This window comes from Coccinella septempunctata, chromosome 1 (genome assembly GCF_907165205.1).
Source record: "Coccinella septempunctata chromosome 1, icCocSept1.1, whole genome shotgun sequence".
NCBI lineage: Eukaryota > Metazoa > Arthropoda > Insecta > Coleoptera > Coccinellidae > Coccinella > Coccinella septempunctata.
Window position 1 is genome coordinate 3,879,757 of NC_058189.1, and position 25,108 is coordinate 3,904,864.

The 25,108-nt window shown below is 35.9% G+C and overlaps 2 protein-coding genes across 12 annotated transcripts in view; one reads left to right on the top strand and one right to left on the bottom strand.

Moving 5' to 3' along the window:
- LOC123322654 (hemicentin-1) overlaps positions 1-25,108 on the bottom strand; it is a 637,965-nt gene that overhangs the window by 267,915 nt on the left and 344,942 nt on the right. The window lies entirely within an intron of this gene.
- LOC123322655 (facilitated trehalose transporter Tret1-like) lies at positions 832-11,702 on the top strand. 3 transcript variants are annotated; one of them, XM_044910630.1, is made up of 2 exons: positions 832-970; positions 10,114-11,702. In XM_044910630.1, the coding sequence occupies exon 2, from the start codon at positions 10,260-10,262 to the stop codon at positions 11,457-11,459; it is 1,200 nt and encodes a 399-aa protein (XP_044766565.1). In that variant the 5' UTR covers positions 832-970; positions 10,114-10,259; the 3' UTR covers positions 11,460-11,702. The 3 variants fall into 3 exon arrangements, with proteins under 3 accessions (XP_044766565.1, XP_044766564.1, XP_044766563.1); XM_044910629.1 differs by having other exon boundaries at positions 870-1,001; XM_044910628.1 differs by having other exon boundaries at positions 895-1,146.

Genomic DNA, 25,108 nt, shown 5'->3' on the forward strand with positions numbered 1-25,108 from the left:
CAGCCCTGATGAAAACATATAGCCAATTTAAGTTTTCATGATGAGCTGTGCCACCCCTGGAAAAACAAAATCACCTTCAGAATAAATAGCTTAATCTGTGGCACTACGCATCTGTGCATCTTTTAAACACAGTTGTATCAAGCCAAAGTACCCAGTTTTTCAAAAGATTTTTCCCAATTCAAATATAACAAATTCAATGAAAGTTTACATTTCAAAAAACGAAAGTTCGCCTAATGATTTAAAATGAAAAGATATTTTGAGCTCGTCAGTCAATTCTACGTAGAATTCAAGTTTCAGATCTGTAACTTCTGAGACAAAAAAGTCGAAATCCCATTTTTTATTGCTAATAACTCAAAAACGAAGTATATTAGGAGGTTAAGGTTTTCACGATTCTTTGTTTCTCCAAAAAAGTGCTCGGAAATGTGTCATTGCGTTTTCTTCTAGTTCTTATAGTTCTCGAGATCTCCTCAGTAGAGAACGAATTTTTCCCAACCTGTACAGTGTCAAAATATATTTGAAAATAGTTGTGTAATTGAAATAACACATTTTCACATCTACTCAGGGCCTATTTCACCAAACGGTGATTAACTAACTAATACTGAGATTAAAATTCAAACAAACAGTTCCTAACATTGACAGCTGATCACAGAGACACTCAACTGTTAAAATATTTGTACGAGTCATACTGTATAATTTATATATAGTTAATCTATTCGAAATGGGGAACTTCATCAATATAATTATAACAAAATTCTGTGCAAAACCCTACATTTCATATCCTATTCAGCAGATTGAGTACAGCAAACAATAATAAAAACAATCTCGGCGTCGGATAAGTAAACCACAATCTGAAATTATACGCAACTTTGCATTATTTCGCAGGTGTTCATCATGCGCTGAAATAATGAATATTAGGTTAGGAAGGTAATTGGCCGATTCGAAAATACAGTATTGTTATAGATGTGAATCAGTAAGTTTTATTGAACATTCATCATAATAAGGTAAAAGATACACATTTCATTCCTTGATAAGAAACCATTATCAATTTTTACTTCATGGTTTGAATATTCGTTAGTTCACCGTTCACAAAAATGCCGGAAACTGTACTCCCGAAAAATTATTTTGTGTTTGTTGCTGTACTCACAGGTGAATAACATATGTATATTTTTCAATATTCATTGATTGTTACGCTGCATATATTCCGATAGCTCGATCCCACAATACACAATTCAATTTGTTTATAACACAATAATCCACTTCATTTCTTGAAAAATTCTAGAGGCGGATGAATTCGACCAAATGAAAATATAATAAAAAAAAAACGGGGATAATTCTTGATTTTCGTTACCAGTTGAAGAAGACTTTTTACTTGAATTATACCAGCCTCCGCAACGCGTCGGCGTCGGTCAGATCATTAACGAATTTACATTTCTGCATTACTTTTTGCAGGGATATTTCAAGGGTCAATTACACGTGCCAAGTGAATATTAAAAATCAACTTATGAATACGCCAAAAGAATTAGCATGTTAAAATAAGGGACTCAATGAAAACTCTAGATTGACAAATAATACAAGCGCAACAATGAAAATATTTCAAGGCACCATGAGTTTCTACACAAAGTGTTTTTCGATGATATGCCACATTCCATAAATAGTGAAATAATTGATTTTGTATAACAGGATCATAATTCTTCACACCCTGAGGGTAAAAATACAGAGTATACAGAATTTTTCAATTCAAATAAACTTGGAGACGCATTTTAACGCTCTGATTGCAAATAAAACATCCTCCGAAACTGAAGATACAATGCACGAACATTTGAAACAACTGCTCAAACAATTCTGGTGTCTTTTCGATGAGACACATTGCATATTAAAAATGATATGTTCTTTGAAATCAAATTGATGAGTGGCATCAAAAAAGTTTTGACATTTGATAGAATATCAAGTTTTTCTTTTCAATTCTCCAGTCCGGGTTAGCTCAAAGTTCACAAGAAAATCACGGCTGAATTTTTAGTGTTATTATTAAATCGATAAGAAACAGTGCATGTCAATATACTGAAAGTAACAAAGTAACCGTTTTTATCTATATCAACAATGTAAAAGTCTGAATTGATATTGATTTATGTAAGATTACATACTTAATTGAGTTGACTATCGCTTGTTTGACGATTGGATGAGGATGGATTAGGAGTGTCTGAACGGAAATTAGTGAACAAGCACATACCTGTTGATCTCCTTTGTCTTTATTGAATTTGCACAGCCTCCTCGACATGAAATTTCGAGAGTCATTTCTGGTGAATGAGGTCAAAAGAAATAAATATTTATATTATATCTATAAACCATCTCTCCTCTAACAATTATATACAGAAAAAATTGATATCATTGCTCCTGAGGTGCGCAGTACTTTTTTTATTCGTTCTCATCTCTATTGTGATATGAAGATTTAGAAAAAAGCATCTTATTATATGGATTCTGGATCATAATTAAATCAGCAAATTCCGAAGAAGAATCACCGTGAATATAAAAGCCATATATATTTCCACATTATTGCCAATAATGCACGAGACTGCTGTCGACCGAAAGACGCAGAGTGGAAGATATACAGGGTGATTCACCGCGATGGCCCATTAGAAGATTATGGAAAACTAATCACTGAGAGGAAAGTTTGCTTGTTGGGGGTTTCGATAATGAGCTTTATCCACAAAATAACTGTCAGATCTCTGCAGTTTGCGGTTACACCCGAAACGGCCCACTACTTTCTTATTACAAATGGCATATGCAGTATATCTTTGCATGTTACGCGTATATCTTGATTTTTAAGAAGAAAATGGTAAAAATGGGAGGTCTAATAGTCTAACACAGTGGCGGATTTACATATTTGCCGCCAGTAGGCTATTCAAATTTTGCCGCCCTTACCATAATTATTTAGTTCAAAATATTAATGACAATTTTTGTGTCAGTGAAAATGTAACTTTGAGATTTGTACACTGTAGTCCTAATAACTACTCATAATTATTGTGACCTAGGGAATCGATGTATCAGTTCCCGAGTTCCTAGATCATTTTTACAACGCAAAGATTAAGATGAGATTCCACAAGAAATACAACGTTTATTTCTGAATGAAATAAAATTTAGTCACAAACTTCTAATGAGGGGAAGTAATGGATATATTAATTGATATTAGTCACACAGTGATATACATTCTTCAAACGTAATCAAATCATTTTTAACCCTTAATTTGATTCCGTATCCTATGAGATACACCATATTCACGCAAGTATTCTTCTGTGTAGAGGGCTGCATCAGGTTGCATAATGTAGTACCTATATTATATATATAGACCTCATTTCATTCAAACCCACAACTATTTCCGCCATGCATGTTTGTTGAAAATACAGTGTCATTATAGTAAGTAATGTTGGTTTTTTATAAATGCTCTTGCCAAATTAAGGGTTAATTAGGCACACAGTTTAAAATAGAATAGATATATTCTATATCAAACGAAAAGAAGAAATTTATTATCATTAAGTATGGCACACCATATATACATGGTAACATGGTCCATAGGAACAGTTGCAAAAAATTAAGATCGTCAGAAATTAGGGTGGACCTTTAATGTAATTTTTTTTCCGAGCCCCCTGCTCAGTTACAGCCCTAAAAGCAGTTTTTAATATTTTTCTTGAGAATCGAGAAACTGACAACAATGAAATCAAGCAGATATTTTATGCGGGGTAGAAATTTTCGGTGTTGTTTCTCTATTATTGAAAGTGCTAGAAAAAGCCACCCCTAAACATTGTTTTGCAAGAAACTTCTTTCCATATCCATATTTCACAATAAAAGATTGATTTTGAATAGCTCGACATATTCTTTACAAATAAGGTCTCTAGCAGTTTCTTGGGAAAATTCACGGTTTTTCAGGAAAAAAAAAACCGTAAACAAAGTGCATATCGAATATTTCTGCGTTTGTGCACACAATCATTTTAATGAGTATACATATGTGACAAAAATCTCAAGATGATTTTTTGAGAATGGGTTATCCAAAATACATTTTTTATTATAAGATATGAACATCGAAAAAGTTTCTTGCGAAGCAAGAATAAGGGATGGATTTTACTACCCCTTTCTATTATAGACGAACAGAACCAAAATTTTTTTTAGTGCCCATATAAAATATCTGCTCGATTGAATACATGAAAGTTTATTGATTTTCATAAAAAAATCAAAAGCTGCTTTTCGGGCGCCATCTTTAGGAGCCTGTAACTAAGCAGGGGCACAAAAAAGAAAAGACCTTCCCTACTTTTTGAATCCCCCCTGAATTTTTTGCAACTATTCTCCGAGTCCTCATCGTTAGTCAACTCAACTGAGTTATTGGAACGTGTAAGGCGAGCTAATAATCTCATTGTTCGAAATGTTCCTGAGTCTACGGACCTTGCGGCTGATAAGGCTACAGTTCTTGATATTATTTCAAAAATAAGGGACTGTTCAGCTGGAGATGTCATAGCGACCAGAAGACTTGGAAGGTTGCGACAGGGTGCTCACAGACCGATCAAGGTAGAGTTTTCGAACTCGGCTGTACCTACTTATATTCTGCGTCATAAACGGATTCTTACCAGCTTTGATAACTATAGAAAGGTTTCTATAGATGATGATAAGACGCCGCTTCAGGTTAAGCAGCTGCAGGATCTTCGTAGGGAACTTGAAGCAAGACGAGCCTCTGGTGAAGCCGACCTAACTATAAAATACAAAAAAGGAATTCCTAGAATAGTTGAGATACCGACCGCAAAAAACTGAAATCTAACATGATAATCTGGCCACTTATTTATACGAATCTTGCCTCACTGAATTCCAAATTCGATGATTTATCTCTCCTTGTTTGTGATCGTGAACCTGTCTTTGTTTTTCTTGCTGAGACCTGGCTTCAACCCAGAATATCTGACCAGCAGTTTGCGTTAACGGGTTATACAATGTATCGCTGCGACAGTGTAACAACTCCTGGCCATGCTGGTGTTTGTGTTTATGTTCGTGATGATATAGTTAATTCGTACTGTATTTCTCATTACTCAATACCTACCCCTGGTATCGATAACCTGTTTTTCGATGTGAGGTCGGATGAATTGGAGCTGTCTTTGGGCTGTATATATCGTCCTAGAAGTTGTGCTCACGACCAAGATCTATTTAATCATTTAGAACATCTATCAAATTCAAGAAAGAACTTGCTGATAGTTGGCGATTTTAACTTTGGAGATATTCGTGTCTGGCCTATGAGTCAGCTCCCATCAAATGGATCCCCTTCCTTTCCTTTTGCTGAGATGTTACAGAGGTCCAGTCTGACTCAGGTCGTGGATCAGCCCACTCGGTTCAGAATAAATCAGCAGCCAACGACTCCGGATCTCCTCCTCACCAATGACGTGAATCTTATCTCTGATATTGAGTATCTTCCCCCGCTGGGAAGGTCAGATCATGTGGTGTTGAACACAAGCATTCAGGTACTATCGTCCAAGCGCCCAAGAACTGTGAGCAAGGTGATAAAATCGGTCGATTACGAGGGGATGAATGCTTCGCTTTCTGCTATCAACTGGAACTCGTTGCTCGATGTACCTGATGTTGAGGTAGCCTGGAATCGATTTTCTGAGACTCTGACGCAAATTCTTCAAGCTAACACCCGAGTAAGAATAGTTAAACAGAGTCCTACTAAGCCATGGATCACTAGTAGTTTGTATAATGACATCCGCACAAAGAAGAGTCTCTGGCAGAGATTCCGTAGGAGTCGTTCGACACAGGACTTTTTGCGCCATAGAAAATTCTCCGAGTACCTCTCAGCCGCACTTAAACAAGCCAGAAAGACCTATGAACAGAATCTGATCAAGCCGGAAAATAGAGCGAAGTTTTTCAAATATATGCGATCTAAGTTAAACAGCAAAGTCTCGATCCCTGTAGTCGCTGATGAACACGGTACCATGGCAAGTAATGAGTCTGAGTCGGCTGGGATTTTTGCCAGCTCTTTTTCCTCCTCCTTCACGGTAGAACCAGATGGTCCATTGCCTGTTATCAAAGTTCCCAGAAACACCGAATCCTTGGAGAGTATCATAGTTAGCGACTCCATGGTGAAGGAACTTCTTCTTGGATTGGACGTTTCATCTGCACCAGGTCCTGATGGATTTTCGCCAGCTCTGCTCAAAGCGTGTGCATCTTCCCTTAGTGGACCACTGAGCTCGATTATGAATCGTGTGCTGTCTTCAGGTTCTGTACCTTCAGCATGGCGTCAATCGACGATAACACCTATATTCAAGAAGGGTGATAAATTTAAGGCTGAAAACTATAGACCCATAAGTCTCACCTCTGTCGTGGTGAAGGTTCTCGAGAGAATAGTGTCAGGACAGGTTCTTCAGTTCGCATTGCAGGGATCCATTATTCCACCGCAGCAGCATGGATTCGTTCCAGGAAGATCAATTATCACCAATCTTCTGACATGCCTGAATGACTGGACTAAGTCGTTGGATGACGGGATTCCGTTGGATGTTCTGTATCTTGATTTTGCAAGAGCATTTGACCGAGTGCCAAAGAGGAGACTACTTCATAAATTGGAACACTTTGGTATTCGAGGAACTCTACTCAGATTCATCAGTTCATTTTTGTCGGATCGTACCTTTTCGGTTAGGGTTGGTAACATGACATCCCCTTTGAGGCCAGTGCTGAGCGGTGTACCGCTGGGATCGGTTCTTGGTCCCCTCTTGTTCATTTTATATGTGTCCGATCTACCACAGTTATTGCGCTCCCCCTCCGCTTCTTACGCAGATGACATAAAATTGTACAACAGGTCGGACTGTCATCGGACCCTTCAGGGTGATCTGGATTTGCTGGTGGGGTGGTGTTCCGACTGGTTGCTCCCTCTGAATATATCCAAGTGTCGTGTTTTATATCAGGGCAAAAATAATCCGAGACGACCCTACTTTATTGATGGTTGTGCCTTAGATGGATGTTTGAGCCAAGTCGATTTGGGAGTCGTTGTGAACAGTGACCTTTCCTGGAGTCCACACATTTTACATATTTGTAATAAAGCAAAACAACGACTTTACATGATCCAGCAGTGTTTCAAGGGTTGCCATCCAGATACCGTCGCCGCACTTTATAAAATTTACATCCGCCCAATTTTAGAGTTTGCTGGCCCGGTCTGGCATCCATGGCTTCGGCGAGATGCTCAGATGCTCGAATCTTTGCAGCGGCGTGTTACACGGTTGCCATATGGAGTGCAAAGACCTACCTACGGAGATCGTCTGAATATAACGTGTCTTGATACATTCGCGGATCGAAAGATCCGTGGGGACATGATTGTGGCGTTCAGGGCATTAAAAGGATTTTTCGGCTGTGATCTGTCGCATCTCTTTGTGCTGAACACCAACCATCTCAGAGGACATGACATGAAGCTAGCGCGGGAAAGATTCCATACGAGAGCCCGTCAGCATTTCCTGAGCAATCGAGTGTTCGCTTGTTGGAATCAACTTACACCTCATGTTGTTGGAGCTCCGACGGTTAATGTTTTCAAGAATCGGTTCGACATCTGGAGGACAAGTGTTATTTAGGATATTTCAGCACATATTGGGGATTTTTCTGTTTTTTCTTTTTTTTCCTTGTCATTGGATGAATATTGCCTATTTTTATTATGTTTCTTTTTCAAGAGTTCAATAGTATTTTATACTCAACTCTGTATCTTTTATAATAATAATAATAATAATTCTTATTATTATATGTATTATATGGCCACAATGTAACTGACGCTGACAATGAAATACGAACAGAGTGGGCAAAATTCGTTGTCTACTGAGGGAAACTCGAGAACTATGATAGCTGGAAAAAAACGGATGACACATTCTCGAGCTCTTTTCAAGAGAATCAAAGAATGGTGAAAACCGTTTTTGAGTTATTAGCAATAAGTGAAATTTTGACGATTTCGAAAAGTTTTCATAACTTTTTTGTCAATTAAGTTACAGATCTGAAACTTGAACCTTTTCAACGTAGAATCCACTGACAAGCACCAAATATTTTTTCATTTCGAAACATTAGGCGAACTTTTTTTTTTTAATGCAAACTTTCATTGAATTTGTTATTTTTGAATTGGAAAAAAGATTCTGTCAGTAGAATCTACGTATAAAAGTGACTAAAAAGTTTCAGATCTGTAACTTCAAACACAAAAAAGTTATGAGAACTTTTCGAAATCGTCAAAATTCCAATTTTTGTTTATAACTCAAAATCTAGAAACGATAGGCTGGTTCTGTTTTCAGATTTGGATTAGTTATGAAAAAAGAGCTAGCGAATGTTTCATCCGGTTTCTTCTAGCTGCTATATATGCTATATATATACTATGGATCTTATAGCCATAGATACGAACTTCTGGACAAACATTTCTTGAATTGTGTTTTCGTAGGAACCGAAAAAACACATCCCAACTATTCAGATTCTGGTTTCATCGAAATTTTTCACCCTCACGAAGTTTCAGTATGAAGTCCAATGCTGCCGAAATAAGAGGGAAACAGGAAAATAGTGTTGACAATTAATGTCAGACAAAAAAGCGACAATTCCAGAAGATTTTCAAAAGTAGATTTTTTCGTCTGATGAAGGAGTCTGATATAGACTCCGAAACGTTACGAAGAATTATAGTTTCAACGTTATTTATTTTGAGTTCATTGTCAGGCAACAATTTTTTCTAGTTAATTTGCTCCTGACAAATTAGTGCAAGAATTCACGCAGGAGCAAATCTTTGATTTCATTTTTAATTGATTTTGTTTCAGAGATTGGGAGTGAAAGCCCTAAAAGGTTTGTGAAGAGATGCAAAATCCTCCCAAAATAAATTTCAATCGATATGCACTACTTGTTCAGTTTTTTTTATATTTGGGGAAAATTAGATGCAGATAGATATTAAAATATCTTTGAAATACTACTATTTCAGTTTTTATATTTAGTACAAACAAAATTGTCCCCAAATTTGCCGCCTCCTGAATTCTGCCGCCCTAGGCTGCAGCCTACTTAGCCTCTATGGTAAATCCGCCACTGGTCTAACACTTTGGAATATATCGGCTTAGGAGGCCCTTTTCAATAAAAAATCTTTACCATTTTCAATGTACATGGTGTTTATAAAAATATCCTCAAGTTGGACAAATCAAAACTCAAGATTCTCAAATTACAACCTATTCTCTTCATCATTTCAGTCGATAAGGGGTTGGCTTATTACATAACTTTCAGTTGCCACGTTCTACGTTGACGTCACACAAAAAAATGTTTGAAAATATTTCGTGAAATCTTATTGAAAGCAGATTCCTGCATAGTTTGAACCCCAAATCGCTGTCAATGGTTTTAGTGGTCAGTTCAAAAAGAGAAAATGAATATCTTACGTCAGAAACCTCGAATTCATATGGGGTTTTCATTATAATTCAATTCAATCATTGAAGAACAAAAATTCATTCATATTATTAACTTTCCGAGGTGAAATCATCGCTTCTTTGAATTTCCACATGAAAAAAAAACACGAGAATATTTTTTTGAATCTTCTTAGCTGAAATATCAAACGGAGTGTGACTTCCCATCACAGTATGGTACACTGTTGTAATTGGCATCAAAGCAGCTATCTAACGATGCAAAGATATACATACATCCTTTTGAAATAAGGAAGAAGTAGGTTGCCGTTTTGACATTGAGGACATTTCAAGTGTAGCAAATGTACTTATATTGAATATGTTCAAAACCGTCTGATAAATTGTTGATTGCAAATTATCATGATTAGAATGAGTGGATCTCGATTCTAAATATAGCACCTCTTATACTCTCTTTGGTGAGCACTGTCGGAATTTTTATAGGGTTAAAACAAAAATTCAAATAATCTTCGTTGAAAAGTTGTGGCAAGATCGTATTGACATCAACGACATCTTACTTCGTGCCACAGTTACAAAAATTATTTTATGGCCAAACGACTGATTTTATAAAATTGAATGTAGTATAGATATCACACATAGCTTTTTTGGCCCAACGAATACTGTAAATATTTCTGAAAATTTTGATTTCAATATTGATTTATACATACTTGTTTTTTTTTCCACTCAACATATCTCTTTTCCACAGCACAATTCGGAATATTTCTGAGTGGCATCTATTACTCATGGTCATCACCAGTACTGGTCAAATTGGCAAATTTGGACGACAATCCTTTAGAACGGACAATAACAGCGACAGAGCAAGTATGGGTGATAACGATAGGTGTCTTCGGGATGTGGATAGGGTCTCACTGCAGCGCAAAACTCTCCAGGGTAATCGGAAAAAGGCCAACGCTGATACTCATGACCCTGCCCCTATTGGTATCCTTCATAATGTTGGCTTTCCTGAGACAGATGTGGCTGATGTATGTAGCGAGAATTTTGGGCGGAATAACTAACGGGGGAATGTTCACCTTACTACCAATATATTTTGGAGAAGTGGCCGATCCGAGAAACAGAGGAATACTTGGAGCAGCTTTCAATCTCTTCCTCAACGTTGGTCTACTATTTTCCCTTTGTCTAGGTCCTTACACCACCTACAGAATGTTCAATCTCGTTCTAGCGGCCTGCGTACTTATTTATGCAATCCTCATAACTATAATCATTCCAGAATCGCCCTACTTCTTGATGGAAAAAGATCAGGATAAAGCTGAAGAGACGCTCAAAAGAATAAGAGGAGTTGATGATGTGAAGCAAGAACTGAAACAAATACAGCAATACTTGGAGCTAGAAGCTGGGGAAAAGGGTTCTCTATTGGAAATGATTGCCAGTAAATCAGCGAGAACAAGCCTCATCATTGGAATCGGACTGGCTTCATTCCAACAGTGTTCAGGAATAAGCATCATTATGGGATTCGGTCAGATGATTTTCGAGGAAGTCGAAGGTTTCCTTCCTAGTGATTTGAGTCTTATAATACTCGGGTTTTCGCAAGTCGTATTCGGACTAGTAGCTCCGATCTTTACCGATAGATTCGGTAGGAGATTTCTACTCATCATCTCATACGCTGGAATCGCCATGTCGTTGACCACGTTCGGCATTTATTTCATCTTGAAAAAACATGGAATTTCTGTGGACGGTATCTCGTGGCTTCCTTTGGTCTCAATGACCTTCTTCATGTTCGCTTTCGGCATTGGGGCCGGAGCGGTTACCTTCATCGTAATAGGGGAAATATTCTCTTCGAAAATGAAGGGACCGGCAACATCCATAGCCAATATTTTGGCATCGATAACAGGGTTGCTTTTGACTAACTTATATAAAATTCTGAAAGAAGCAATAGGAACTGGATACACATTCTGGATATTGGGATTCATCGGGGTCATAGCAGCCCTTTTTTCTGCCCATTTCGTTGTTGAAACTCGGGGAAAGACCTTGAAGGAAATTCAAGAAATATTGAACAAAGATGATTCGCATAAAAGCCAAACGATAGAGTTATGAGGAAATCTCTAGCAATAGTGAATTACTTATAATAGGTAAATAAAGTGAATATTTTAAACGAACAAAGTTTGGAAAGCCGGTTAGAAAATCATTTTTGATATATTGATTTAATGTGTCGATCTAGATTGAAGAAACAACAACATAAGTCTGAATGTTTCGAAAATTCAACCGATTTTGTTACTCGTGAATTTATGAATGATATATTTTTGTATGAAAATGTTGAAATAAAAAATTAAAGAATTAGCAATGATTTTTCATCATATTTCCGTGATTGAAACTCAATCATCGTTTTTATTGTTCTTAGTTATATTTTATGTAAAATATTATTAATTTTTATTCTAATAATAATAATAACAATGAAGTATGTAATATATTACTGATGTTTATAATCTTCAGGAATGCAAATATCCTATTTCTTTTATATACTTTCAATTCACAATGGAAACGTCAATAATTCTAATAGAGGAAAGGCACTTTCAGCTGGCAGAATTTTCGAATTTTTTGGAAATGCTTCTTTACTAATTTCAAGTGTTGAAGGTTTTTTCAGGGTATTACAATTATTTGTACCTTTTACCACTTGTATTTTCCCTTTTTTCCATAAGTATCGTTCCGATACGTTATAGAGAAAAAGTTTTAAGTAGTTTATTTCCAAACAATACTTGCATATTCACTGTTTTTTGTAAACTCCCTTGTCTAACAGATTAAACATTCTTATGAAAAACTGTAGGTAATGAAAATGAAAATGGTACATAAAACCTTCTGCAAATCGACACCCCAATTTAAGAGAAAATACTAGGAGGCGAGGGCTTATAATTCCCCATATAATTGATATAAAATGTACAGGGTGTCCGACTTAAAGTGTTCCTATACCTTATGTATCGCGAATGCACAGTCTATATCTATCTTATGGAAACTAAAGGAGCTAGAAGAAAAAGTTGAATTCAAAACTTGTCTGTAATCGATTGAACTTTTATGTTTTATAACCCACCTTAATACTAGGTGCTCCGTGTTTTTCCTCTTATTGGTATCAACTTTCTTATTTTAAATGGAACACCTGGTATTTTATTGCATTTTTGAATTACTTGTCAAATTTTGAGGTAACTCTGGCAGAACAACCATGGTCCTATATAGCACCGATTCTGAGATATTTGACTTTTTCCTAAAATTTTGATACCTGTAGGTGCTCACTAAAATAGCTGATACTAGTTTTCTAATGAATGAATCGAAACCAAATTTTACCCAGCTCTTGACAACATATTCGATCATATGTTACATCTCTATTTTTAGCAATCTGATATAGAGGGTCTTCAAAAATTGAAGTTAACAACACAAATAGAAGTTCAATCAAAACTTAAGTTTTTCAAATGACAACCTATATTTTTCTCTTCTTTATCATGTAAAGCAGGTTAAAATGAGCAAAATATGTATCCAAACTTTTTCTGTAAAGTGAATAATTTCAGAAATATGGACGAAGAAGTGAATTTTCTCGTAAGAACCAATGATAATTATTATTTAGTGTTGCTGTTATATAGTTGGCTTTGTTTTTTTGATAAATTTAATTAATTAGATTGATTATTGAAAGACGAAAAAACTCTTTTACCCAATAAAATTAAATTATTCGAATTTTAAAGGGAGACTCAACTAACAGATACATTTTTCTCAAAATAACCAAGTAGCAAGTAGTTGTCTGACAACACAAAAGAAAACTCAAAAATACATAATTAGATAAGTGCTAGTTTCCATAGTTACGATATTCTATCAGCTTAATTAATTATTTATCGTTGGATCTTACGGAAAAATGCACGTCCATATTTCTGAAACTCTTCACTTCATAGAAAAAGTTTAATTACATTTTTTGCTCATTTTAACCTGCTCTACACGCTGAACAAGAGGAAAATATAGGTTGCCATTTGAAAAAATTAAGTTTTGATTGAACTTCTATTTGAGTTTTTAACTTTAATTTTTGAAAACCCTGTATATAAGATTGGTAAGAATAGAGACGTAACATATGGTATATAAAACAAATCGAAACAATTTGGTTTCGATATATTCATTAGAAAACTGGTATCAGCTATCTGTCAAAATTTTAGGAAAAAGTCGAATACCTCAGAATCGGTGCTATATAGGACCATGGTTCTCATTCCAATGTTACCTTAAAATTTGATAAGGAATTCAAAAATGCAATAACATACCAGGTGTTCCATTTAAAATAAGGAAGTTTTTCTTCTAGCTCTTTTAGTTTCCATAATAAGGTATAGGGATACTTTAATTCGGAAACCCTGTACATAAACTGTGCATTCGCGATACATATCTCCCAAACCGAAATTCATTCGGTGAATCTTTTGAGATACGCAATGTTTCAACAATGGTAAAACTCTGGTGCTGAACGAATTAAGCACAGCGAATGCTAATATGAGACAAAAAATCGAGAAATTTAGGTAAGGATTTTATTATATAGGAAAAAATTTCAAAAATATTCAGAAAATATACCATTTTTAAAGCAATCATTTTCTGGAATGTGAATTTCTCTATTCTTCTCAGTTCATCTCCATATATAATTGAGAATGGACATATAGATGATGATGAAAAATTTCATTCAAAGCATGAATTTAGTGAAATAATTCACCTTATTCTTTCACTGAGTGCTCAGAAAATTTAGATAACACCAAATCGATTTCAAGTGGAAAGTTCCCAACAAAAACATAGATGAACAAATTATAAGAATCGATGGAAACGAGCTATTCGAGATTGATTTGTACGTTTTTTTTGTTTAGGGGTACATTTTCCCTTGAAAGAATTGTCCTTTCATTAAAACCATTCAAAAATTCACGGACAAAGAAACACTACGAAGGGTCGACAGTAGAAAGCGATCCTATTCGATTTTCTTCGACGCGATGCCAAATCGGAAGAGAAATATCAAATATTTATTCTGCAAGCATTCGAAGCCAGTTTCCGTGATAGAGGGGTGTACGGCAGAAGGTACTCGACTTCGTTTTCATATTTGAACGTTGAACTCGAAGGGACGACGACGTGGGGTCATATCGGCGGAAGATCCGACCTGTACACTGGTGATTTTTGCGATTTGTTTGTATCGAATCTAATCATATTACTCCGGGCGGGTATAAGAGAGAGTGGATGGAAAATTCGGTTCTAAACATTTTTCATAAAATATTCACGTTCTTCTACGTTCGCCGTATATGAATATAATGGGATGTTATACATTTGAAGATCGAAGAATCAAGGGTATTTTGAGACCGTCTTTACATCTGTAAAGTCAGGGTTGAATTGTGCCTGTATCGATTTCTGCAGTCCTAAACTGTGAGTTTTTTCATTAAACTCACCCTTTATCTCGTGCAAAATTTTATTCTCGTTCTTCATACCTGAAACAAATAACATAAGTTAGAGGGGATTTGTTCAATGAATCTTGACTTTACTGAGTGTTCCAGATGATATAGTTATAGATGAGAGAACTCATCAAAATATTCAGCAAAAGTCACCTCCAAGAAGAATGAATGCGATTTCGTGAAATTTTGTTTGAGGGGAGGGTATGTAGTATAGGGAGTCCGGGAGACTCCCCCTTTTCACTCTGAAGCCATTTAAGTTCTATCTGTAAATGGTAGCAACTCGTTTTTTAGCGTGAAGATATCATGCCCAAATAGGTAACTATAGATAATAGTAGAGAGATGGTGAGATGAACATTTTGAGTACAGCAATTCTTTTTTTAGTAATCGAAAATTGGCTCATATCTTCCAAATCCAAGGGAGAGTTGAAGAGGGGGCGAGAGAGACTTGGCCATAAGTTTGTTTATCAGGAAAAACATTGAATGAAAACAATTTCCAATGACGAACGATTGTCTATGTCAAGGTTTGCATCATCAGATGTATCAGCGTATGAAATACATATTTTATATTTCTTCTGTTTAGACTACTTTTCACTTTTATTATTAGTAATTATTATTATTGCTAATAAATTTGCGATTCATTCGTTTCAAATAAAATATAGGAATTTAAAGACGATAGGTACAGTATAGGTAAAGGTACAGTCTGGGTTTTGATCACGAACGGCTGTTTTCAATAAACCTATCTATCCATTGTTTCATTTACTCAAGAAAAATTATATGATATCGTTTCTATGATCTATCTGTAGATATATTTTAGAATGGTTACCAATCCTAAGTGTAAGGCTGTCTATACTTTTTCAATTCGTGAGATTGTTTCAAGAAATAGTACTACTGTATCTATATACGATAGTATTTTGAGCACTCGCGGTAGTATCCCCACAAATGTGGCATGCAGCTACTTTTAAAAGACACCGTTTCCTTCCACACTTACATACGAGGATATATTGAAAAATTCTAGGCCTACTACAGAACCGAACAAAATTTCAAAGTCAAAATATTTTATTACTCAACATATTCTGCTCTCAGTTGGTTACATTTATTTCAGCGAAACTGCAACGTCTCTATATCTTTCAAAAAAAAACGTTTTTTCTTGCTCTGCAAACCAGACCACCACAGATTTTATTACTTCCTCGTTGGAAGAAAATTTACGACCTCTTACACTTTTTTAGTAGAAGAAAAAGATGATAGTCGGATGGAGCCAAATCTGGTGAATAAGGGGGGTGTTTTAGTATTTCAAACCTAAATCATGAATTTTTGCATGGCAACATGAGATTTGTATGCACGGGCGTTGTCCTGCAAAAACAAAACATTACTGGAGGAAGCTTTCCGCGTCTTTTCTCTTTAATTTTTTCCCATAGTGTTCTACCCTTATCTAAAAAATCAATCATGATTACTCCATGGCAATCCCAAAAAACTGAAGCAAGAACTTTTCCAGCAGATTTTTGGACATGAAACTTCCTAGGTGATTGAGAACCAGAGTGTCGCAATTCCATCGATTGTTGCTTTGTTTCTGGATCGTAGAAATGTACCCAAGTCTCATCCATAGTAATAATTCGGTTCAAGAAGTCTACATCGTTTTCAAAACGAGCACAGATCGAACGCAATGCTTCTACCCTTGCACGCTTTTGGTCAACATTCAAACATTTGAGGATCCATTTAGCAGCAATTTTTCTCATGTCCAAATTGACGTGAGTTATATGATGAACGCGTTCGTAGTAAATATTCAGTGCTTCAGATATCTGTTTTCTCCCAATTCGACGGTCTGACACAATCATGTCATGAACTTCATCGATATTTTCGGGGACTGACACAGAAACTTGCCTTCACGATCGGTCATCATCTTGAATGGAAAATTTACCTCTTTTGAAACTTGCAGACCAATTTTTCACGGTCGCATACGAAGGACATTGACCACCAACGGTATTAAGTATATCTTCGTAAATTTGCTTACCTCTTAACCCTTTCAAATACAGGTACTTAATGATGGCTTGATTTTCACAATTTCGATGGACATCTTCTTTCTTTTAATTCATTGCGTAACTCTGGTTTACTTTTTTGACCTCAAACTTCACACTGACACTTCTAATGAGTTATTGTTCGTTGCTAGGGTAACGCAATATTTTTTTATGCATGGAACTGGTCTAGGCTAACTCGATATCAATACATTCTCGTATATCCTACATGTACAGGTTTTACCTTTTAGGACACTTGCTCAACCCGGTATATCGAATTGATTAGCTTTTAATCCATTACGTATTTTAAAACGAACTGACTTCAGGAATGGCGTCCTTTCATACCTTTCCATTCCGTTGACGGGGAAGTTACCCTTTACAACTCCATTGCCGGTTTTTATCGAAATTGCGAAACCGCAGAGGTACAAAAGGGTCATGAACAATTACTCCCTCATATCCTACGTTGCCAACGATGCAGTAATGTGCGGCAAACTTGTTTTCTGCCCGGGAACGACAATAGATGAATTTCCCGAATAGCCCATTTTCTTACCGAGGGGGCCGCTCAGGTAATAGTGCACGAGTGCTTCGAATTGCGTCTGGCAATTGTCGTACGATGGAGTAAACCGCTAACGTAGGAATATTTTCCATCGCTTTCTTTCATACATGTTATGATTTCTGCCTAACTTTTTTCGCTAAAGAATGAATCGGGGAGTCCGGGAGGTTTCAACCCCTTTTCACTCTGAAGCCACTTAAGTTGAATCTGTAAATTGTAGCAACTCATTTTTTTGCGTGAAGATATCATGCCCAAATAGGTAACGATAGATAATAGTAAACACATTTTGAGTACAGCAATTCTTTTTGTAGGAATCGAAAATTGGCTCATGTCTCCCTAACTCATGGGAGAGTTGAACGGGGGGCGAGAGAGACTTGACCATAAGTTTGTTTATCAGGAAAAACATTGAAAGGAAACAATTTCCAATGACCAACGATTGTCTATGTCGAGGTCATCAGATGCAGCATTTGAAATACATATTTTCTATTTCAAAGTCTCTCTCACTTATTTCCGGGATGTTTTTTACTTTTTTGAACCTTTGTATATTTTTTATTTCTATTTTTTCTTTTTGAGCAAACTATTATCTAAGCTCAGTGCGGGAAACTTGGACCACTGATTATGTCTCCCGACCATAGCATGAGTCAAGTCTCCCGCACTCTCTCTTAGTCTATTCAACAGATGTTTTCTTGAAACTTTCACAACTATAATTGAAAAGACTCATCGTTTGTTTAACAATATTAATCAATGAAAACAATAAAACTAAATAACACCACGCACCTATTAAACTTTTCAGACAGTGTAAACTAAAATAATTCAATTTCTTACTTCCTAACAACAAAATCACGTTCAACCCCCTCACTCCCGAACTGTTCTGATGGCGGCCAAAATGGAGTAGCCTCTAGTTGAGCCTGGAGTATGTCGCAAGCTATTCACGAACCGGTAACGCCAAATTTGAATTGAAATATTTGAGGTGGTTCAAGTCTCCTACCTGAGCCAGTCTCCCAGACTCCCCCTACTCGAAGAATCATTACATTGTCATCTTCATCTTCATCACCTGATTGCTGTACGTGAACGCAAATGGCTGTTAATAATAATTAATTACAGATAAGGTCGTGGAGCTTAGCCACACATGCCAAACGTCAAGGTCAATGTAGAAACCCAGTCTAATGAACATTCCTCGCCATATATCTCAAGAACGTCCAAACGTAGGAAAAATTCTCATCAAAAGTAGAAACCATAGATATGTGGAGAAAAAAGGTTTTTGACCATTTTCTATTATTTATATTGATACAAACCATATGATATTATATATTTTTGAGATCAGTAAAGATTAAGCTTTCAAAAAATTGCACAGAAATCTAGTGTTCCCATTTAAAAACAGATAACTTTGGGTCATAGCTTCGTAATTAAAAATCCTGCTTGAAAGGCAAGCACGCCACTGGATTCTACTTAAAAAGTGCCTGTATAATGTTTTAATTTCAGAGCTTTATCATCAGTATTAGCTTAGATATAAATTTATTTCGAAATCGCCATTTTTCCAATTTTTGCTTATAACTCGAAAACAAAAGACGGTGGCCAAAAATGACTACTACTCCTGTTATTTTCTCAGAAAAAAAGAACGAGAATAGGGTATCAGATTTTGTCTATCTCCACTGGTTTAAAAGCTGTAGTGCTAAAACATCGAAATTTGCCCACCCTGTACATTAGAATGACCTTGGCCTTTCGCATGTGTGGCTAAGCTCCTCGCCCTTATCGCCCTCTAACTCGAAAACGGTTAAGAGTGTGAAAAATTGCTTCAGACAAAGGTTGTGCAGAATTTAATTACATACAACTTCCATAATGAATAAAGAAACTTTTAGAAGTACAGGAAGGGGAACATCTAAAAAATTCCTTTTTATCATATTCAAACTGTAAGATTAAAGAAACTCCCCTGTTTAGTGGCAGAATGTACACGTGACGTGTATTTTGCAAGTTTATCGCCTTCCTACACATTTTCTTCACGCTTAAATTGTCATATTGAGGAAATACTTTTGAACATGTAATTAACGACATATATCTTAATCTGACACGCTCAAGTATTACGATGACAATTTTCCCTATATACAGGTCTAATTTTTGGTAGAGGTACTCTACAGGGTCCAGGGTATTTCACCTTATATGAATCTCACACCACACAACTATATCTAATAGTATTTTCCATCTCAGAGATGAATGATATTCTAAACAGAGCTGGGTAATTGAAGAACTATTCGGCAGTAACCCGCGAATCAATAGTTTTCGTGCTATTGCTTCAAATAACTGAAGCACAAATTATTTGTTTTCAGTTGAAGAGGAACACTTCGAAACCATCGCAGTCCTATATAATGACATACTTCAAAACTTGTATGCTCCTTCAAACGTAAAACTCCTGAACCTGAATTGAAATATGACTCCGAAATATGGCAGAATCATCAGCGACGTGGCTCTGGGTTTTCCATTAGCGTAATGTTAGCCGAGCATTTAAGGTGCTCTGTATTAACCATTACACGAAGTTGATAGTGCTCCAGAGGACTCTTCAGATTGTATGCGTAATCTCCTGCCGTAGAGCGGGGTTAATGAATTTTTCCGGATTAAATTGCGAACTTTTTAATTTTGTCTCATTTCCAATGATCTGCACGTGAATGCCGTTCGAAGGGGTGAGAGCCCCGTTTTTCAGTATTATTTCGTTTTGTTCAGGTTCGACTTGTAAATTGAAGGCCTTAATTTTGTCATGAAAAGTGGACGAGATTTTAGATTGGATTCAATTGATTGAATGGGGATAGAACTCTGTCTAATTTCGATTCTTCTATAGGCGAAAATAGCTGTTTTGTTATTTTATTTACAATTCCGTCGAATGAAAAGAAATATCCCTGACGGATAGGTGTATGTATTTTATCGGCGAAGTAGGTCTGAATAGGCAAAAAGTGAATTGCTGTGTGAACCTTAGAACACAGATACATGGAATGGAAAATAAACATTCCAAAGACTGGAGTGAGGTAGTTGCTTAGTGTCGCCAGTCACAATTGAGACAGTTGATTCGGACATCATTGTCACATTAATTTTCAGTACGAATAGATATACTCCATTCACATTTATTTTAGCAGTCGGTTGGCCATGAAATAATTTTCTCATGTTTTTGTAACTAGAACGGAGTAAGGTTGGCAATCATGAAATGCCGTTAATGTCATAACGCCGTTGCTACAACGAATATCAATTAATATTACAAAAATGCCGAAAGTGATTGAAAAAAGAGACAGGGTTTCAGGAAGTGCTATTTAGAATTCAGGTTCACTCATTCAAATAGTTATAATCTGATATTCTAAAATCCACAATACGGCAGACTGTAGCGAACATATTCAATGTGAGAGAATTTATATAATGTTTCATCTGAATCTAAACGACTTATATTTCAGCTGAATATTTCCGCAATTAGAAATATTGTGAATGAAGAGGATGACAAAGAATATCCTTCTATTGGAAGACCCAAAAAAGTGGTGGCATTTGAGAATATTATGTTTGAGTGAATTATTACGAATAGTTTACTACAGGATTTTCGATTAATGTCATCGTAGAATAAGCTCCCGAAAATTGATTCTGACTTGTCCTATACATTGTAAATGTCTTAAGGTACCAATAAATACCTAATTATTATTATTATATCAATGTATTAAGATGAACAGCCACAAATACGCTCCAGTTGTCCTGTTAATTGTTTATTCATGTGAAATTTTGGTTCAAAGGTGAAGTTCACCTGGACTTGAAACTTCCCTTAATTCCTTTTACTTATATTGATGCAAGATGATTTTTGTTGCAGAATTTAACATTCTTGAAATTATCTGTTAATTTCTTCGGGTGATACCCATTACCCACCACTGCATCATATGCATTCCATCTTCGGGTTAATATTTTTGAAATCTACAACTGATGTAACGTATTAAAACTTTAGCCAAAGAAGATAACGAACATTAACTCTCCTCAAGCTAGTGCATATTATGATATTACACTGATCTCTTGTATTTTCCATGCAAATAACTGCATTTGGTATGCCTTCAATCAGTTTTTATAAATTTCAGTTATGTTCGTCACATATTTTCCGAAGAGATTCGACATTGTGATAAAATACGCAATATCAGAAACTTCTATGTATAACGGGCAACATAGCGTTGATTTAAAACCCAAAAATGTTTTGACAAGCGTCATAACCCCACATTTTCGTACTATACGGAGTGAAATGCGTTAAATTTCCATGGCCAACCGACTGCTAAAATAAAAGTGAATGGAGTATAGGATGTATGTGAGTTTTTCAATATAACGTCACTGCCTTAGTGTCGCGCTAGACAGAGAAACATCGAATGTGTGTACTATACAATTGATTCGTAGCACACCATTCCTTGTATCTATGTTCTAAGGTGTGAACACGGTTCAAAATAATGTGTACGGGCTGTTGTAAAATTTGAGTTGAAATGCTGCCCTGTATGTCAGACGTTGACACCTATTGATTTGTATTTTGGTTTTAGTTGTTTTGCGTGAACCGAACAAAAAACAATGCTGAACAATGATTGATAAGGAACACCTTCCATTAATTCATTTCAGGAATATCCGCTTAAGAGATGTTTATTTCGTTCGAACACAAAAGTATGGTCAGTAAATATGTTCTTGTTTCTTTCAGAAGAAAATTAAGGAATGAACAGTTTCACTGAAAGAATGAGAAATTCTAAGTTCGAAAAGTACAGAAAAAAATTTTATGAAGAGAAAATTGAAAGTGCCTGTAAAGCAGGTACTACCTACCCCACGATCTCGTCTCAAGCATTCTACTCTTCGAGGCATACAAATGTAGTTTTTATAACAATCCTGTCAAGATAGATTTTGTACTAAACTAGTATTATCAACAGTTTACCTTTTGTCTTTTAGACGCCAACAGGTTTAACATTGTAGATGTCGAATTTGAAGTCTTCATCATTGGTTTTAGAGATGTTATACATTTTTTGAGACAATCCACACAAGAAAGGAAACCTATATCTAACTATTGACTGAATCGAAATTTTCCCCGAGACTCTTTTTCCCTAGAATTGAATGAGAAACCATAAGAGAATTTTATTTTTCGAAAATATATCCTACGAAAACAATTTTTGAAGAAAAATCGTAAGGATTGTTATTTTCAACCTCTAATAATGAGGTTATGAGATCAAAAAAAATTGTGTGAGTGACATCCACTTTGTGCTTCATATTATGTCTAGTGTTTTACTGTTTTAACTTAGTGTATTTTAGAATCCGTAAAGAAAATTAAAAACTATCAACTCGTCATCGCCCTCCAAAGGCTGTGTCTTGGAAGAGAGGTTGATTTTGAAAAAAATTTATAGGAACTACCCCTTCTTGTTTTCATCGAGGAATCATCTTCCTAAGTCCTTCGCAATTGTTCACAGATACCCTGTATATTTTTAGGGTCCAAAGGGCTTTCTTGCTCAATGAATCACCTTCTAATATCTCCTTCTGAAACAGGAGAACTCGCTTAACTCACTAAAACTGAAATATTGAAATAACCAACAAAAAAATATGAAAAAATCTTTCCATTTCATCTTGAGCCAAAGATCACCGAGCCAACCATGTGTTGTAAAAATTCCCTGCATCGCTTCGATATGATCAATCAAGTAATTATCAAGATCCGGTCGTTTATGAAAATGGAAGATATCCCTTTGGAAATAATGAAATTTTTTTGTCATCATTCGTCAAAAGCATCACGTCGAAGTCGAAAAAAAGGGATTAAATATCCACGGTTTTAATTATTTCCCCTTTAACCCTCTGTTCGCAGTATCTTGGAGCTCGAATAAATACATTTCAATCGTGATTTTCTTCCAGAGCGCACTCGTCGGTTTGATTAAAAAAAATTTCTAAGCGTAATGTTATGACGACACGTGGGGATACGGGAGTTCATTATGATAACCGTGGAGCGCAGAGGGCTTTGCTGCTGCAAGCTCCGCAGGTTTCCAGCGGAGCGTTCTACAGATGTATTTTATGGAAATGAAAACATTAGTCGGTCGATTTTCAATTCATCCTCGTTGTTTACCGAGGACGAACACGTTGCAAGAAATAAATTGGCCTAAGTTTACTCGTTCAAATTTACGTTAATCGGATTCCGTCCAACCAGAAATTGCGTTCATTCTGTAGATCAAGATGAAGTATACGTCACTGTGCAGAAAAAATATGCTTTCAATTTGCCAACTGAACTGTGATAGTGATTTTTTCAAGGTGAGCGTGACATATAAAAGTAATATTTTTGTAATGGACTTCTGAAGTATCCCTATACTTAACTCTATCCGTTTGTGAGATATTCAATTCTTTTTCTCGAATTATAATGTTGTCAAAGAAACTCAATATCTTTGGAATTAGACACGGCAGGTGTACGAAATTTTGACCGGTCACTCAAATCCCTTTCAGCTAGTTACTGTGGCTATTGAAAATCCATCAGAGGATTTTATAATTATATCTCACAAGCAATTAGAATGAATAGAATGATTTTAGGAATATAGTTTTTCCTTGATGTGATGAATATCTTATCCTAACACAAAATTCAACCCAAATCTTACAGTTTCTTCATTATGAGCATTACGTACCGAAAAAATACCAAATTTTCAAAGAACTTGAAACTAAGTTGAACGTCTTGTAAAAAAAGTATGCTTCACATTTTCTCGTATAATGCGCCGTTTTTCAGTAATTTGTTTAAAAATAAAAATATCTGTGAAATTCGAAAAATTAGGTACTTTGGCTGAATGCAACTCTGTTTGAAAGATCCGCTGATGTGAAGTATCCATAGACATAACTCCTATGGTAGTGTCATAGATTGTTATTCTGTAGATAATTTTGTTATTCCATGGGTGGCACAGCTCATGATGAAACTGGGCCGAATCGGAAAAAAATCTACTGTTAAAACATGTGTATGTACAAATCAAAGATACTTCCAGTATACCAGCTTCGTTCCTATGTCCGACTCAAACAAGAAACAATTTTCGTTAATGGAGAGAACATCAATCGTCCAAGTATGGATCCTCAAAATATTGGTTCTTTATGAGCTCTATCACTGATATTTTCCCCAGGTCAAAAGACACAATTTTTTTCGATTCGGCCTTGATAAAATATAGCCATTTTAAGTTTAAACAATAAGCTGTGCCACCCCTGGAAGAACAAAATTACCTTCAGAATAATCAGCTAAATCTATGACACTAAACATCTGTGCTGCCCTGCTAAGACAGGAAGTCGTATCTGCAAAAAAACGATTTGCAGGTTTAACTGGATTTTGCTATTTCGAGGCATGCTCCAACAAGTAAGCAATGTCTGTAAGTCGTTTCTTAATAAACTGTTTAGGGTTTTCACTCCCAATCTCTGAAACAAAATCAATTAAAAATGAAATCGACGATTTGCTCCTGCGTAAATTCTTGCACTAATTTGTCAGGAGCAAATTAACTAGAAAAAATTGTTGCCTGACGATGAACTGAAACTAAATAACGTTGAAATTATAATTTTAAGTGGTAACGTTATTTAGTTTCAGTTCATTGTCAGGCAACAATTTTTTCTAGTTAATTTGCTCCTGACAAATTAGTGTACTAAAAAGTTTATTAAGAAATGCAGAATTCGCCCAGAATAAATTTAAATCGATATTTGTAAGTCGTATTTAGAATAATGAATTCCAAATATACGGGTGGCCCACCCCAGACGCGGCGCTCATTTTGAG